The sequence below is a fragment of the Monodelphis domestica genome, chromosome 4 (assembly GCF_027887165.1).
Source record: "Monodelphis domestica isolate mMonDom1 chromosome 4, mMonDom1.pri, whole genome shotgun sequence".
Lineage (NCBI taxonomy): Eukaryota > Metazoa > Chordata > Mammalia > Didelphimorphia > Didelphidae > Monodelphis > Monodelphis domestica.
In genome coordinates this window covers 31,987,539-32,006,116 of record NC_077230.1, presented here as the reverse complement: position 1 = coordinate 32,006,116, position 18,578 = coordinate 31,987,539, and the positions used below count along the sequence as shown (strand labels likewise).

Genomic DNA, 18,578 nt, shown 5'->3' with positions numbered 1-18,578 from the left:
TTATTTTATAACTGGAGAAACTGAAACAGAGAAGTTAAGCCAGGGGTCCCCAAACTGTGGCCCATGGGCCACATGCAGCCCCCTGAGGTTGTTTATGCTACACTTCCAGGATGCACATGCATCCTGTGCTCCTGGAGTTCGGTATGTGGTGATGCTGCAAAGCGTGGTGTCACTCACGTACAGTACTACTTCTGGTGACACAATCCTTTGCATGGCACCTTGTTCTGAGAGTAACTGAAGGAGAACAAGGGGCCGTGCAAAGGATTATGTGGCTGCACAATGGAAGATGGCAGCATGGTGAGCAGTGATCTGGGGGAGGGGATTCTGCACTATGTATACTGCTGCTCAGTATAGTGGTGGCATAGATGGGCCTGTGCAAGATGTGACAGGCTCATCACAGCCAGTGCTGCAGCCTCTTCTATCCCAGACAGGGTATACAGATTTGCTCATAGTTTGTTTTTTTATAGTCCAGCCCTCCAATGGTCTGAGGGACAGTGAACTGGCCCCCTGTGTAAAAAAGATTGACGACCTCTGAGTTAAGCTGTTTGCCCAAGGTCACACAATTAATTAGTGGAAGAAAAGCCATTCCTAATCCAGTGCTCTCTTGCCCCCAACCCCCTCCATAAACTTGCTTAAAGTTTAGGAGGCTTGCTACAAGTACTATCAAAAAGGCAAAATTTGTAATGGAACAAAGGTTTGACATAGAGTCAATGATCCCAGTCAACTCCATGAAGGGATTTTTTGCTTTGTTTTTGTTCCTTGTCTACTTTTTCTTTCCATATTCATGGAATCTGTTCTTTGGAAAGGAAGTCAGTGAAATGAATTGGAAAAGGTGCAGATTACCATCAAAAGTTAGCCTGCCATTTTAAGTAATTATGCTCTGAATCAAAATCAAATAAAGGACTGGAACAATAACATAGCAGTTAAGTGGCAGAGTATGTAAAGTACTGGATTTGGAGTCAGGAAGACATGAGGTGAAATCCATCCTTATCCACATACTAGCTTTGTGACCCTGGATAGACTACTTAAACTCTCAGTGTCTCAGTTCCCCCATTTCTGAAAAATGAGAGGATTGGATTAACTATCTCTAAGTCTATAATCTTATAATTACCTCCTGGTAGAAAAAAAGTATGGTTCAAAGGTAAATAAAGTACTATTAAGTATTTAATTAATCTGGCTCTGTTCTCTGTCCTAAAAGTTTGACACCAGGAGGTAAAGAAGATTGTCTTTCCTGATTATGAGGCTGGGGTGGGAAGCAGATTCTTACTGAAGAGAAAGATGAAGAACGAATGGCTTTATGATTCTTGGGAAAGAGTGTCTGGAGGACTATTATCTCTTCTACACCGAGGGCAGTCAGGAAAGTAGCACTGTTTGGGATCTGGAAAACCCACATAAAACTTTTTGGTCTTCCCTTCATACCAGAGAAGAAGTCTGAATTTGTTTGCAATTCCTTATTATAATATTTGACTTGAGCATCTGACCATAGGCTTTATGTAGGTCAGTGTTAACATTTCTAGGCTTTGAGTGTCATCTGCTGGCTGTTGCAGTCTCTTCGCAAACTTTAACTTCTTACTAATTTTGACTTTAACTAAGAAATTGTGTATTTATTTATGTTATTGAAAGACAAACTATGTTGATACTATAAAATACTATACATATATTTTATGTGTTACTAAGTTTCTAAACTTTTCTGTGTCATCTGTATCTCCCCTAAACTCCCTCAAATTTTCCCTTTAATTTTTTATACCAATCCATGATATATCAAAAATACTTGGGAAAGTCAGAACGTAGAAGTGATACTTAGATTTTCCCTAGTCAAAAAGTAGTTATGAGAAGGGCCTGTATTTTTAAATGAACTGAAGTTTAAACTTGAGTTTTAAAACAAAACAAAAAAAAAGAAATACTAGAACATATTCTTCTTGTGCTAAAGAGCTAAAACCTCAGCCAAGAACTAAAGTTGAAGTCAAATGAAGCAAGTCTGTGACCCCTTTATGTGTGTTCCTTCTTTGTATGTGCCTCCCTGTATATTCCAAATCTTTACACACTGCATTTTGGGAGTGTGTCCTGATTTTGAGGGGAATAGATCTATTGAAAGTAATCTTACATTGTTTCATTAGGGATCTTTCATTTGAACTAACGTTATTCTGTGGATGCATAATAACATCAGAAGAGGCTCGTAAGTATGGTTTTGAGTGGAGGAGAACCCACAGAATATTTGGTGGTGGTTTTGTTGATGATCCCATATTCAAGGGAGGAGTAGGGCCCCAACTATTACACTACTATCCACATTGATTTTCAGATAGTAACCTAAAAAACTCTTTCAAAAAACTTTAAAATCTCGAGCTTCTCCTCTCCTGTATTACTCCTTTCTTTGGAAGAAATATTGGTTCAAAGCATTCTTTATTAAATTCATACTGTTCTTATTCTATTTTTTTGTCTTGTTGGTCAAATATACTTCCTGAGTCACGTGATTTGGGAAAGAAGTGGTTTCAATGGTTATTTTACCAGAATTGTTTGAAAACAATAGGTTGTTTTCAAGAGTTGACATCTTCCCATTCACATACTCAATAATTAGTAACCCTTGTAAAAGATTACAAAACATATTGAGATGCACAGAGGAATATTTAACTTGCTACAGAGGCATGTATCCAATAGCATCATATAAAAAAGATTGGATGAAAGAAATCAGAACCGTTAACCCATGAAAGTGGAGATTTTAGGAATAAATAAATATTTAAGAAGGATTGTAATATAGGATTATGTAATGTGGATGTTGCCTCTTCCTAGAAAAGCAGAGTAAAGACTAATGAAAGGGTAAAGCTACATAGAGGTAAATTTGGCTTAGCATAATGAAAAATGTCCTATTATGCCACTGTATTCAGAAATGTAACTGATAGGTTATCGTGTTGTTCATTACTAGAGGTCATCAAATGGAGTTGATAGAATCATTTCTTAGGGCTGCTATCTTCAGTCTAAAAATTAGACTAAATCATGAATCCATGAACTTGATTTAAAAAATTTTGGTAAATGTATTTCAGTATAATCTATGTATTTTAGTTTATTCATTTAAAACATTATTCTAATAACAGGTTCATAGGCTTTATCCAATTTCCAAAGGTAACCATGATACACATCCGAAAGGCTAAAAACCCTTGGAGTAGATGATTTCTAAAATTCCTTCCAAATCTAAAGTTCTATGAATCTGTGATTCTGAGTGATCTCAGAATCTCACTTCTCACTGTCTTAATTTCTTCATGGGAGTTGCACTACACAATGGGAATAACTATACATGAAAAATATACTAGCAGTGTAAAGATCAACCACGGTTGAGTCATCAAAGAAAGTGCTTTTCATGGTATGAAATAGAAATACATTATCTTAGAATAGGTGTTCCACTTTGGCCATTATAGGCAGTCACCAAATACAGCTCAGGTGCTGGAAGTTAATCAGGACCTCACATGAAAGCTACAACATTGAGTGCCATTGACTTTTTCCAAACCCTTACCTTCAGTCTTAGAATCAATACTGTGTATTGTTCCAAGGCAGAAGGGTGGTAAGGACTAGGCAATGGGGGTTAAGTGACTTGACTAGGGTCACATAACTAGGAAGTATCTGAGGCCAGATTTGAACCCAGGACCTCCCATCTCTGTGCCTAGCTCTCAATCCACTGAGCCACCTAACTTTGCCCAGTGTCAGTGATTTTTGACATAGTTAAATCTTTGCATAAATCTTTAATTATTAAAAATTTTACATTAAATTTTTCCACTTACTAAATAATGTTTGTTAACTAGAAAAATGACTACTCCGATTTTTTAAAATTCAGGAATATTAATAATAACTTACTGAATCAAATGGAAAATCCATCTAAATCTGATGGGGAATGGCTTTCATGTACTTCCTAACAAGAAGACCTTCAGCCTTCACTTGAATGTTTCTGGTCTGCAGAAATTTGTGCCTCCAGAAACAGCAAATTTCAATTAGCTTTAATTTCAATTAGCTTCCATCCTTGACTAATAATTCTTCAATATTGGACCAAGGAAAGAAAGCCTAACCCCTCTTCTGTGTAACAGTCTGACAAATCCTAGAATATAACAATCATATTCCCCCCAAATTTCAATTAGCTTCCATCCTTGACTAATAATTCTTCAATATTGGACCAAGGAAAGAAAGCCTCATTTTACAAATAAAGAACTGAGGCAAACAAAGTTAAGTGACTTACCCTGAGCCACACAACTAATATGTGTCTGAGGCCATATTTGAACTCATAAAAAATGAATCTTCCTGATTCCAAGTCCAGTGCTCTTCTCTCTGTACCATTTAATTGCTGTAATTATCAATATATTTTCTAAAATATTGTGCCTAGAATTGAAATAACTACACCAAATATAATCTTATTAGAACAAGATATAGCAGGGCTATTACTTGCCTGGTTTTCTCTTGTGTACACTGATAAATTTTTCAATATCTCCATGTCTCCCTTCAAAGAATAAGTCCTTTACTTCTTCCCTTGATTCTATCAACTCAACTCTTTTGAAAACTTGTCCAATTAATCATTCTCTCTGTTATCTTAATTTTCTCTTTACTGAATCCTTTCCCATTGTCTATAAACATACCTTCATATTTTGCTGCCTTAAAAAACAAGTGCTTTATATATATATATATATATATATATATATATATATATATATATATATATGATTGGGGATATAGACCCTAAAGGAACATCCTAGTGCAAACATCAACAGCATGGAAACAAGTTCTGATCAAGGACACATGTAATGCCCAGTGGAATTGTACATGGGCTATGGGAAGGATGGGGGGAGGGAAGGGAGGGAAAGAATATGATTTTGGTAACCAAGGAATAATGTTTGAAATTGACCAAATAAAATAAAAATAGAAATTATATACATAGATGCACACACATATGTCTCTAAGGGGATTCTCTGAATATATTTAAAGACTTTTTTGATTCATTTATTGTTCCCCCTATCCCAGATAAATAAATTAAGGTACCAAATTTGAAGCTCTGACTGGTTTATGGTATCACTAATATTTGCCTATCAAATCTTCCTTGCTCATGAGTTACCTTATGGCAAACCATCAAAGAGATGACATTGACTTCTGAAAAGTCAATGGCATAAATGTTCACATCCATGTGAAAACATGAGGAGTTGCTTCATATTACCAAGCTGCTTTGACTTTCAATAACTACAATCATGCCTTTTAGTGATTTTCAGGGAGCATTTGCAGTTATGTGTAATTACTGTTCTCACATTCAAAAGGAGAACCTGCAGGGCAGCATGTCATTTTTATTTATATACTACAGAGGGAAAATCACTATACAAGGAGGAGGGGGAAGAAAGGTTTCACTGGCATGAATATGAAAGAATCCCAATCAGTGAATCTGACATTAAAATTATGTGATCCCCCCAAAATCCATTTTAATACTGTTAGGAAAGCAGTAATTAGACAGTTTTATGCCAGTTAAATACCAACTCCTACTGATTGTTGGTAGTATTTAGTAAAGAATAAAAACATAAGTTCATTTTTAAGAATTTTAAGCAATCCATAGATTGTAGCATTCATCAATTAACATTTCATAAATATGAAATCAACATCTAAATTGAATATATATTTGAAACCAAAATGTAAAGTACTGACTTCAGCATTCTGATGGATATGTTTTTGTTATGATTACAACTAATTGCTAAACTCATGATCTTCTGCATCAGGGTGCTCACTTTATTGCAAATTCTCCAATTTTCATCATGTCTATTGATAAATTTCCCGAATAGGAAAGTTTTAGGGGCAAACTGTATAAATCTTAAGATGGGAGTTCAGTTTTCATTTTGGGATAAAAAATGTATTAGAGCATAGGCCGAAAGGCTTTTGAGGGGGTACTAGGAGTATTTTATGACATAACTAGATTCATTTCATCAATAAGTATGAAATGCCAAAGAGACAAAGCTGAGGCTAACCATAGGTATGACATATATTTCTAATAGGTACTTTGGGTCTGACTAGAGAAAAAAAATGGTCTCCCTGGAAATGCCTCGGGATGCATCTCACAAAGCTTTTTATTCCCTAGTTCCAGCTACTGCCCCCTTCTCCCCATTAAAAGTTGCCAGATTGTTTATATTTGGGGATAAAATGGAAGGGGCCATATGACAAACTTGTTTATTTTTAATATCTATATTCTTTACGATAATCAATATCCAAGATTTAAAATTAGTATATTTCTCTTCTCAACCTGAAATGATACATTTTCCCCATAACTCTTTAAACTAGTATTTCTATGTTCTGTAGACTAAAGCAATGTTTCAGATAGAAAGACTCAGCAAGTACACTCCAGGGACAAATATTAAAAAAAAAAATATATATATATATGTATATATATATACATATATATATATATATATACACAAATATATGTATAATCCAATGGAATTGCTTGTCATCTCTTGGAGGGGGAAGGAAGAGGGGAGGGAGATAACAAAAATCATGTAACCATGAAAAAGAATAAAAAAAGAAAAAAGAAAGAAAAATGTAAAAAATATACACACATGTATATACATATGTATATGCATATTTATACACACATACACACTATAGGACTCATAATAGCAAAGACTTGGTGCAGAATTAAGTATTTATTGGAGGAAGAATAAAGCCAGAAGCTAGAAAAGGAGACCCTCATCTGACACATACTGACTGAAAATGAACATTCAGGTAGTTGAGGGAGAAACACAGGAGTTAATAGATACAGTTTTTGCTTTTTCTTATTCTGAGCTCAGAGGGAAATGTCAGAGACCATGTGTGGGGAAAAACTTATGACCAGGAACAAGATAATTGTCAGAGACCATGTGTGGGGAAAAACTTATGACCAGGAACAAGATAAGGGTTTCTGAGAACCTGAACAAACAAGTTACCACCTGGAAACTGGCCTCGTTAGACCAAGGGCCGCAAACCATAAAAATTCTTCACATTCCCTCCTGTTACAACCCATCCTTAATCACCCCCCCCCCACCTCAAGTGTATATATTCTTGCCCTGCGCCTGCAATAAACGAGCCTTGGCACTATTAGACAGACTCTGTCTTTCTTGCATGCTTGGTCTCCCCTCTCTCCCCCTATGGTCTTTTAGGTGGCTGCTTCACGGACCCCACAGTTGTAGTAAGATGGCTTACCGGACGTCTGAGGAACAAATTCCGCGGACAAAGGAAGGGTAGAGGCTGGACAGACAGCCTTGAGGCAGGGTAAGTCGTCCCATCCCCCATAGGCATAAAAAATTGAGAGTGATTACCCCAGAGTGACTGTATGTGTGACTGTGTGTGTGATTGCAGAGAGGAAAGGAAACTCAGTCCACGTTTCGCATACGAGTAACAGGGCGATTTCCTGATGGGGGTTTATACCATCCGTCTAAGCTCAAGCGATGTCCATCCCGTTCTGGGGTGAGTGAATGGCCTTGGCCGGACCGACTTTGATTGAGCCCTTGAATAGTTTACGAGTGTGGACCCACTAGTATCCATTTCTATACCCTCGCGAGAGGATTGGCAAGAACTTGGGGAAGCAGATGTGATAACTGTGTGAATGAGACATGGGGAAGACACTCTCAAAAGAAGCTCTATTTGTTAAAGAGTTAAAAAAATAGTCTCAGGGAGAGAGGTATTAGGGTAAAAAAAGAAAAACCTATTTAAATTTTTCTGCTTTGTAGAGGAGCGTTGCCCCTGGCTCATTCTACATGGCCCAGGAATCCACCCCCTTACTTGGAACAAAGTAGGTAAAGAATTGAACGGCCTACTAAAATCCGGCCAAGAGATCCCCGATGTTTACTTTTCCTTTTACGGAATGATCCGTGACATTCTTAAAGAAGCAGATGTCAACAAGCAGGTATCTCACCTCCTCAGCCTAGCTGAAGATGCTATCTTAGACCATAAGACAAAAATTGAGAAAGAGGAAGTACCATCAGAAAAGGACAAATGCCCTCCTTCCCTCTTAGATGAACCAATTGAAAATCCCTCCCTTAGGGAACCTCTTGTCCCTTCCAAACCCAAACCCCGCCTTTACCCCGTTCTATATAAGAACCCTAATTCAGAGGACGCACTTAATCCCGCTTATCAGACAGAGCTAGAAGAAGAGGCCGCTCGCTATCAGGACAGTAATCGCCTGGAAAACAGGCCTCCCCCGCAGTGTAAAAACAGGCTTCCCCTGTACAACCCCGCTGGTGGCAGCCTCACTCCTCTTGTTTTCCCCGTACTCCCTGGCTCTGAGAATCTTAAAGAGGCCACAAAACAACTCAGCTGGCAAGTTGCTGACCTTAAACATTTCCTAGGACTTCAAAAGGAGGTGCATACATTAACTAACCAATTACATGATCTGCAAATAGATATCTTCCGGCCTCTGATCCCTAAGTCCAAGCTACCTCGATCAAAAGATAAGACTGCCCTCGCCTTCCCGGTTGTTACTAGGCAACAACAGGCTGCTCAGATTCCCCCCGAGGAAATCTCCCTCCCCCCCTCTGGCGATTCCTCTGACTCCGAAGGGGCAGAGGGAGATGAGACCGATGGTGAATGCCCTAGGGGCGCTGACACTTCAGGCTCACCACAGTCCCGTACCCCAATTTATATAAAATTAAAATTAAAACACATTAAAGACCTCCATTCAGCAGTTAAAAATTACGGCCTTAATGCCCCATTTACGCTCTCCATTCTGGAAGGGCTTGGAGGAGAAGGACATATGCTCCCCTCCGAATGGTCCAAGGTAGTGCAATCCGTCCTCTCCAGGGGACAATTCTTAATTTGGAAGGCAGAATTCCTTGAAAGGGCAGAAAATCAGGCTAAACTTAACTCAAAAAATGCCCAGACAGCCTCTTGGACGATTGACAAAATCGTCGGCCGTGACTGCTTTGCATTAGAAAACCAGCAGATGAGACTACCCCCTGGCTTGCTCATGCAAACTGCACACGCTGCTATGGCTGCATGGCGGGCAGTTCCTGCCGCTGGGTCAGTCACGGCACCCCTCTCAAAAATTCTCCAGGGACCCAATGAGCCTTACGCTCAATTTGTTGCAAACTTTTAGAAACCGCCGAAAGGGTCTTGGGCCAGGATGGAGCAGATAACCCGATGGTGAGACATTTGGCAATCGAAAATGCTAATTCTGCCTGTAAAGCCGCCCTAAGAGGAAAAGCAAGAGATCTTGATCTAGATGGGATGATCCGCTTATGCAATGATATTAACGCTTATGATCACAAAATAAACAAGTCCATCTCTTTAGCCATCAGGGCAGCCATTCAGGCCTCTCGCCCCAATACCCCTCGGAACTGCTTTAAATGCGGGAAACTTGGCCATTTTGCACGTCAATGCCCTTCCGGACCAAATCCTAGGCAGGCCCCCGCACCAATAATAGCCCCCCCCCCAAACCTCCACCTAGCATTTGCCCGAAGTGTAGGAAGGGCTGGCACTGGGCCCGAGACTGCCGATCCAGAACTACGTTGGATGGGCAAATTCTTCCCCCGGTACAGGGAAACGGGATGCGGGGCTCCTTCGGGAGCCCCTGTCCAGCTCCCTTACTTGAGCCACAGCAGGTAGCGCAGGCCTGGACCTCTGTGCCTCCACCACCAGAATATTGACACCTGAGGAGGGCCCAATAGTCCTCCCTACTGGCAAATTCGGACCACCACCCCCTGGTATGTTTTTCTTGGTCATCGGTAGAGTGCTCACCACTTTGCAAGGTGTCGTAGTACATCCCACCCTTGTCAATAATGATTACACAGGGGAAATAAAAATTATCATAGAATCCTCACATGGCCCTGTCACCATCCCTGCAGGCAAACGCTTAGCTCAAGCCCTCCCCCTCCCTATGATTGGCAATTTCCCTGCAATAACCCCCACACGGGGCCCTTCTTCTCCAGGCTCCTCCAATATTTACTGGGTGCAGCAACTTACTGAGTCCCGGCCCACTCTCCGATTAAACATTGAAGGAAAAACCTTTACCGGGCTACTGGACACAGGGGCGGATTCCACTGTTATCTCTCAGGCTCACTGGCCCCGCTCCTGGCCCCTTCAACCTTCATCCACCCATCTATCAGGAATAGGACAAGTCCAAGACACCCTTCAGAGTTCTAAGGTCCTTACTTGGCAAGATACTGAGGGCAATAGTGGCACCACCCGCCCATATGTAGTTGCAGGACTTCCTGTTAATCTCCGGGGCAGAGACATCCTAACCCAGATGCGACTTCTCATGGTTAGCCCTAGCGATCCTGTCACCACCATGATGTTAAAATCTGGATACCTTCCAGGGAAGGGCCTTGGAAAAAGGGAACAAGGCCTCCCCTACCCCATTTCCTTTCGACCTCATAAGGACAGGGAAGGTCTGGGGTTGCAAAGTTTTTCACAAAATTTTTCATAAGGGTCACTGATCCCCCTGCACTCCAGGCTGACAAAATCACGTGGAAATCTGACTCCCCTGTCTGGATTGATCAGTGGCCTTTAACATCTGAGAAGGTTCAGGCTGCCATAACGTTGGTGCAGGAGCAACTTTCCTTGGGTCACCTCGAACCTTCTACCTCCCCTTGGAACACACCCATTTTTGTTATCAAAAAGAAATCTGGGGGATGGAGGCTCTTGCAGGACCTAAGAGAGGTCAATAAAACTATGCTTCCCATGGGGGCTTTACAACCAGGCCTTCCATCTCCAACTGCCATCCCAAAAGGTTTTAGTAAAATAGTCATCGATATCAAGGACTGTTTCTTTTCCATTCCCCTTGACCCAGCCGACAGTCCCCGCTTCGCATTTTCCATCCCCGTAGTTAATCACATAGGGCCCAACCCTCGGTTCCAATGGCGTGTTCTCCCCCAGGGCATGGCTAACTCCCCTCATTTGGATCCACCTCCCTATGTATAACCGAAAAATCCTTGCCCCTTATCCTGACCTGATCGCCCGATTAGCAATGATGGGCATCCATCTCTCTACCCGGCATTTCGGCCGCTCCCCTGACCATGTGGTTTCCCCCTATAACAAGGAGCTACTTGACTGGCTCAAATCTCAAAATGATAATTGGGCTATACTCATCTCTACCTACCAGGGCATCTTGGACAACCACATGCCCAGTAATAAATTATTGCAGTTTTTCTCTCTTACCCCCTTCATACTCTTATGCCAAACCCGATCCTCACCTATCCTGGGGGCACCCACGGTCTTCGTGGACTGCTCTAAAACTGGCCTTGCCACCATAGTTATGAATAATCACCCCCGCTCTATCAAAACCCCTTATGAGTCTGCACAGCTAGTAGAGCTTTATGCTGCTCTAACTGTCTTCCATTCCCTGCCTGCTACCCCATTTAACCTCTACTTGGATAGCAGATACGTTGTTCAATCCTTGCTCCGGCTCGAGATTGTTCCTGCTGTTCAGCCAACAACCGCTACCTTTTCCCTTTTTTCCCAGCTTCAACAAGCCATTAGACTGCGGTCCTGTCCCTTTTTCGAGGGTCACATACATGCCCACTCTGGCCTCCCGGGCCCTTTGTCTTTCGGGAACCATCTTGCGGATCAACACACTCGCTTAGCTGCCTTGGTTTCCGCGACTACCCCCTCTCTCCATCCCTCAACTGACCCTGTCTCCCTTGCAACAGAGGCACATAGACTTCACCACCTCAACTCTCAAACCCTTCGCCTGGCCTACAAAATTACCAGAGAACAGGCCAGGTCAATTGTTAAAGGTTGTAAGAATTGTGTTACTCTTTTGCCTGAGCCCCATCTAGGAATCAACCCCCGAGGTCTTCTCCCCGGCCACCTATGGCAGATGGACGTTACTCACGTCCCCTCTTTTGCTAGACTCAAGTATGTCCATGTCTCCATTGATACGTTTAGCGGCTTTCTTTTTGCATCTGCGCAATCTGGCGAAGCCACTAAGCACGTTATCAAACATATGTTCCTTGCTATATCCATGATGGGGAAACCCCTCTCCATCAAGACAGATAATGGCCCTGGCTATACTAGCCAAGCCTTTAAACAATTCTGTTCCCAGTTAGGCATAAAACATATTACAGGTATCCCTTACAACCCACAAGGACAAGGTATTGTCGAACGAGCACACCATTTTCTTGTATATCTTCTTCTATCTACTCTGTATTTTGTATTTTGGCTCCATAGAATGTGTCCAAAGTCGCCCCTTTCTTCTTATTTTTCTTGGTATTTTGTGGCTTCTGTGCTTCTGTGGAGTTTGCCATCTCTGAATGTGGAGGATTAGCTTTTCTTATCTCTGTCTGGTGTTCAGAGGCTTTAGTCCTGGGCAGATTGTCGGTTCTATGAGCTTTCCCTGGGTTAAACTGAATATGCCTCACTGGAACTGGAATAGAAGGGTCGGACCACGTTGCTTTCTGGAAGTTGCCTTCAGAATCGCTGGCCGTGAGGCTGTTTCGGCGGCCTGCGGGGGATGGGCTGCAGCTTCCCCAAGCTCCGAGGGCAGGGACTTTCACTGAGACTTGGATAGCAGGATCCAGCCCGTGAGGCTGTCTTGCTCCAGGCAGTGACTTTCACTGGGACTCGGATAGAAGGCCCTGAGGGTTGTTGTTCCGAGGACCCTGCTCTCTGAGCCGGGCCGGGCTGCGGCTTCCCGGAGCCTTGGACTCTGCGCTCCTACCCCTTAGGTCCGAGCGATCTCGGGTTCTGGCTTTTGAGGGGAGCCGTACCTTTTGATCCGGGTCCAGGTCCAGGAGGAGGATTCCCAGGGTCTGTGCTGTTGATCGTTTTGAATTTTGGCACCTTAGGAGTTTATAGTTTGAGATCGGTTGGGAAGGGTTTTCCGGAGATCTGAACTTTAGCTTTCTCTAAGCCGCCATCTTAACCGGAAGTCCTCGAACGAGCACACCAAACCCTCAAGAACACCCTTCTCAAACTTAGGTCCCAAGAGACCCTTTACCCATTATGTGGCAATCAGACCCTGCTTCTTGCACATGCACTTTTTGTTTTTGTTCACGCTAGATGCGGAGGGGCGCTCTGCTGCTGATTGCCACTGGCATCCACATACCACATCTGATCTGGCAAAAGTCCTTTGGCGTGACCCCCTCACTGGCCATTGGAAAGGCCCTGACCCTGTCCTCACTTGGGGAAAAGGCTCAGCTTGTATCTTTGATGCCAAGGCGAACAACGCCCGTTGGGTTCCCTCCCGTCTGATAAAGACCTTTGACTCCCCTGCCCCTTCTCTTAACACACACCCTCCAGGGGCCTGCTCCTGAGATTTCTTTTGTTTGTTTTCAGGAAAGTACAGAATGATCCTGATTTGCTTGATCCTGTTCCTGAGCATTTGCCCCTCGTCAACGAGCCCTGAGAGCCCTCATCTTCTCGTACACCAAACATGGGAACTCATTAACCCTATTAATCAATTCACCATCATTCTAGGTATTGGGGGTCTTGCTGCCGGCATTGGTACTGGCACCACCGCTCTCCTACAGACCCAACACCTTGCAGCTCTACATTCTGCTATGACATCTGACCTTGAAGCCCTAGAAAAATCTGTTTCTGCTTTAGAGAAATCCCTATCCTCCCTCTCAGAAGTTGTACTACAGAACAGACGTGGCCTCGACCTGCTTTTTTTTAAAAGAAGGGGGATTGTGCGCAGCCCTTAAAGAAGAATGCTGCTTTTATGCTGACCACACGGGCGTGGTCAGAGAGTCAATGGCAAAATTGAGAGAACGCCTAGCCCTTAGAAAAAGGGAGGCTGAGGCCCACGAAGGATGGTACAATAACCTTTTGAGAAGTTCCCCTTGACTTTCTACCCTAATTCCTACGATACTAGTTCCCTTTATTATCTTTCTCCTAATTCTTACTTTTGGCCCTTGGGCTCTCCAACGCCTGACTGGATTTATCAAATCAAACATTGACTCAGCCCTTACTAAGTTCCCTATGGTCCAATACCATCGTATTGAAATAGCAGATGCTGACCAACCACATACCTCGGTTGACTCGGACCGCCTTCAATTCACTAGCAGGGTGGTAACCCAATGACGGGAATAGCACAGGTCCTCGACCCCTGATGATCGAGTAACTCCCCCTGTGTAGCCTAAGACAGGGGCCGTCGCTGCGGTCCTGACTTAATAACCTTCCCTCTAATAAAAAAGAAAGGGGGAATTGTCAGAGACTATGTGTGGGGAAAAACTTATGACCAGGAACAAGATAATTGTCAGAGACCATGTGTGGGGAAAAACTTATGACCAGGAACAAGATAAGGGTTTCTGAGAATCTGAACAAACACCTTGAAAATCTTAAAGCACAGTGAATTAAATACAAGGTTTGGAACAGGGAAAACCTGAGTTTCACTATAGCTTCAGACTTTTCCTAGAAGTGTGACCTTGGGCAAGTCACTTGACACCAATTGCCTAGCCCTTGCCACTCTTTTGTCTTAGAACTGATACTAAGACAGAAGGTAAAGGTTTTAATAAAACAAAAGATAATCTTAAAACTCTCCCTCTCCCTCCCCTCTCTCTCTCTCTCTCTCTCTCTCTCTCTCTCTCTCTCTCTCTCTCTCTCTCTCTCTCTCTCTCTCTCTCTCTCCCTCTCTCTCCCTCTCTCTCTCTCTCTCTCTCTCTCTCTCTCTCTCTCTCTCTCTCTCTCTCTCTCTCTCTCCTCTATATATTTATAAGAATCATATATGAATACATATGTGTATAGGATGAGAAGTAAGCATAGTCCATATGCCTGTATGATATCTATGTATATGTTTGTGTGTATAGAATATAAACTATACATGGAAATAAAAGTTCTTATAAATATGGAAAAAAAAAAGAATCTGAACAAACAAGTTACCACCTGGAAACTGGCGTCGTTAGACCAACGGCCACAAACCATAAAAATTCTTCACATTCCCTCCTGTTACAACCCGTCCTTAATCACCCCCCCCCCACACACACCTCAAGTGTATATATTCTTGCCCTGTGCCTGCAATAAACGAGCCTTGGCACTCTTAGACAGACTCTGTCTTTCTTGCGTGCTTGGTCTCCCCTATCTCCCCCTATGGTCTTTTAGGTGGCTGCTTCACGGACCCCACAGTTGTATCCGGCTGGACCCGGATAGGGAAACAGCTGGAAAAGTCTACAAGTATAACTTTTAAAATTTGTGCTGGTTATAGTTGAAAAAAGCCAGAAAAAATAATAGAAGCTTAGAGAATTAGCACTTGAGATTAAAGATCAGGCCTCCAGGTTTTTCCTTTATAGGTAAATGAAGGTATGAGTGAAAGAGGTAAAACAAACAAACAAACAAAAAATGATTATACTTCCATCTTTAAAATTATAATATCTCTTCTAGCTTGGATTAGATGAAGGGACTAAGTGGTTGAGAATGATTCTTAGTACAAAGCAGCAATGGGTCATTGGAAGTGGTTTATCAGGACATGTAGGAACTGAGGCCAATGATTGCATTTCAGTACCTGCAGTAAACTACATCATTTGGGAAAAATATCAAAGTTCAGTTAATTAGGAGGCACCTCATGGTCTGTAGGTGCTTTCTTTGCTTTCAAATCTAGCTTCAAATATCACCTTTTATTTTAAATATGTAAGTATAGGCATTTGTTAAAAACATATTCATATACAGAATTTAATGTACCTTGTATTACTTTTCACTTATAATGTATTTGAAAGTAGAAATATGCTTTTATCTTTGAGATACAAGTAGTCATTTCTAGAGAAACATGAGGGTTTTTCACTTAAAAAATGTAAAGCATGATCTCCTGGGAGCTATAGGCTTCTACATTTGAATTTCTATAGGAATAAACAATCTCTTCCTCTATTCCTGTTTCCCCAGATTTCTTTTTCCATTTCCTGGTAGAATAGCAACTAGATAAAAGCCAAGTAGGTTGTAATAATTCATCATAAATAATCTATTAATAAATGTGAGAAAGTACTGAACATGGTATAATGAGTCTTATCATTCCAGTGAAACTCCTCTCTCCAAAGTTACTAGTGTGGTCTCTTAGTTGGGAAATCCAATGGCTTTTTCTCAAACCTCTCTCTCCTTGACCATTCTGTAGCCTTTGACATTGTTGATGACTCTCTCCAATTTGATTCTTTCTTTTCTCTAGGTTTTCAGAACACCACTTTCTACTGGTTCTCCTTCTACCTATCTAATTGCTTCTTCTCAGTCTCCTTTGCTGAATCCTTCTCTAGACCATATCTTCTACCTATAGGTTCCCCTTAGTGTTATATCCTGGGTCCTCTTCTCCTCTCCTTTTATAATACCTCATATAGTGATCTCATCAGCTCTCATGAATTTAATTACCATCTCTAAGTTGATGATTTCTACCTATCCTGACTCAAACTCTCTGCTGACTTCCAATCTTGCCTCTCCAATTATCTTTCAGACATCTTGAACTGCATATACTGTAGATATCTTAAGCTCAACATGTCTAAAATTGAACTCATTATCTTTTCTCTAAACCTCCTACCATTCTTATTTCTGTAGAGAGCAAAATCTTCCTCTCAAGTCCCTCAGGTTCACAACTTGAGTTTTTAAGTCATCCTGGATTCCTCACTATCTCTCAACCTCACTCCACCCCCATATCTAATCTGCTTCCAATAGCTGTTATTTAATTTTTGTCACACTTCTCAAATATATTATATTCTCTCCTCTGACACCCAGGAACTTTTGCTTGGATTATTGCAATAACCTACTGGCTGGTCTACCTGAAGCCAAACAGGGATAAGCAACTTGCCCAGGGTCACATAGCTAGTTAAGTATCAGACTAAATTTTAACTTAGAAAGATGGGTCTTCTTGACTTCAGGTTGGTGATCTATTCACTGTGCTCCCAACTACCCACTCTTCATAAGTTAGCCCCCTCCTTACTTTCCAGTCTTCTTATACTTTATTCCCCTCAAAGTACTCTTCAATTCAATGACACTGCTCTCTTGACCTTCTATCTCTCCATTCCAGGCATTCTCATGAGCTGTTTCCCATGCCTGGAACACTCTCCTTCTTCTACTCCAACTACTGACCTCCCTGGCTTCCTTTCATCCTAAATAAAACTCCATCTTTTATCAGAAGACTTCTCCAACCTTTTAAAATTCTAGTGCCTTCCCATTAATTTTCTATTTTTCTTTATGTTGCTTTGGAGATATTTGTTTGTATGTTGTCCCTCAGTAAGGTCCTTGAGGGTAGGGATTCTATTTTTGCCTCCTTCTGTATCTCCAGACCTTAGCACAGTGCCTGGCACATAGGTGCCTAATGTTTATTAAATAGATGGATTGAATTAAGTTTTACCTCTGCTACATAATATCTGGGTAACCGTGGGTGGATTACCTAATCCAGTGGTGATGAACCTTTTAAAGAACGCATGCCATGCCTCCCTGAGACTAAATGCCACTCACCCCTCACCCCTCCCCCTTACTCCAGACAGGGGAGAGAGGAAGCACTTCCATTGGGTTTCTGGCTAGAGGGGCAGGTGATGAGAGAAATGCCATTAGGCACAGTGGAGAGAAGGAAGGGAGAAGCTCCCCTGAGTTCCTCTACCTTTCTAGTAACGAACTCTGGCAGGTGATGGGCATGTGCCCACATACTGGGCTCTGTGTGCCCCCCTCTGGTGCATATGCCATAGATTTGCCACCATGGACCTAATATCTCTGCGCATCACTTTTCCCATTTGTATATTGAAGGAGTTAAAGTGGATGTCTTCAAAAAGTCTTTCTGGTTCTTGACCCACAATGCCACTAATTGCCAGAAACATTTGACTTTCTCTCATTTGGTCTGAAATTTCCATCTTTAGCGTCATTATTGGATTGGGTATTAATTTAGGGTAGTTTGTCACATTAACTTGTTGACATATTGGGCCCTAAGAAGATAAGATCTTGAAAAGGTAAATGTCAAGAGTTTAAGGAACATTTTAAAGAGAGAAGAGAGTAGCAGAACTTACCTTAATATCAAAGGGACCTGTTTGATTTGCTTGGTTATAAAATTCCAATTGACTCTTAATTGGGATCAACCACAGTGTCAAATGATGCAATTCTTCTTCAAATTGCACAAAATTCTTTAATAGGACTTCAATTTCTTTTTGTTTTTCAGGTAAATCTTTAGAAATCTGAAAGAAAATAAGATCCATAGAGCATGAGCAACAATTTTCAACACTATGTTAAAGGTTACCTAATGTATTATTAATTTAATGTAATTTATTGACTGGAAAAACACATTTCAAAATTAAAGTCCTTATCAAAATATTTACTTACTAAGTAGTCAAATACTACTCAGCATCTTAATAGCACATATTGGAATAGTATGAACATATTTTCCAAGTTAGCATTTGATATTCATGTATTGGGCATCTTTCATTAATCCTATTTCAGGACAACTTCAAGGTAGATAAATACTGATCCAATTTCAGAAATTAAAAATTAAACACTGAAGGGTTCAATGAATGCCTTGCTAGAGACAAGTTATTTGATGTTAATAAGAGAAATATAAATCTCTTCACTACTAAATGAATACTATTAAGCCAAACCAGTGTCTTTAAATGAAAAGTAAATCAAATGCACATTTTTCTTATGTGTTGCTAGGGCAGCTAGCTACTTTCATTATTCTTTAGTGGAAAGGCATAATGAAA

The 18,578-nt window shown here is 41.4% G+C and overlaps 1 protein-coding gene and 1 long non-coding RNA gene across 12 annotated transcripts in view; one reads left to right on the top strand and one right to left on the bottom strand.

The window, feature by feature from the left end:
- DMD (dystrophin) overlaps positions 1-18,578 on the bottom strand; it is a 2,399,796-nt gene that overhangs the window by 820,011 nt on the left and 1,561,207 nt on the right. For all 11 annotated transcript variants that reach the window (XM_007493357.3, XM_056797113.1, XM_056797116.1 and 8 more), the window contains one exon: positions 17,895-18,059. In XM_007493357.3, the coding sequence (XP_007493419.2) occupies positions 17,895-18,059 (165 nt within the window). The remainder of the gene's footprint in view (positions 1-17,894; positions 18,060-18,578) is intronic.
- Positions 6,799-14,959, top strand: LOC103093818 (uncharacterized). The gene is made up of 2 exons (XR_467024.3): positions 6,799-7,254; positions 13,255-14,959. It is a non-coding gene; the product is annotated as an uncharacterized LOC103093818 (long non-coding RNA).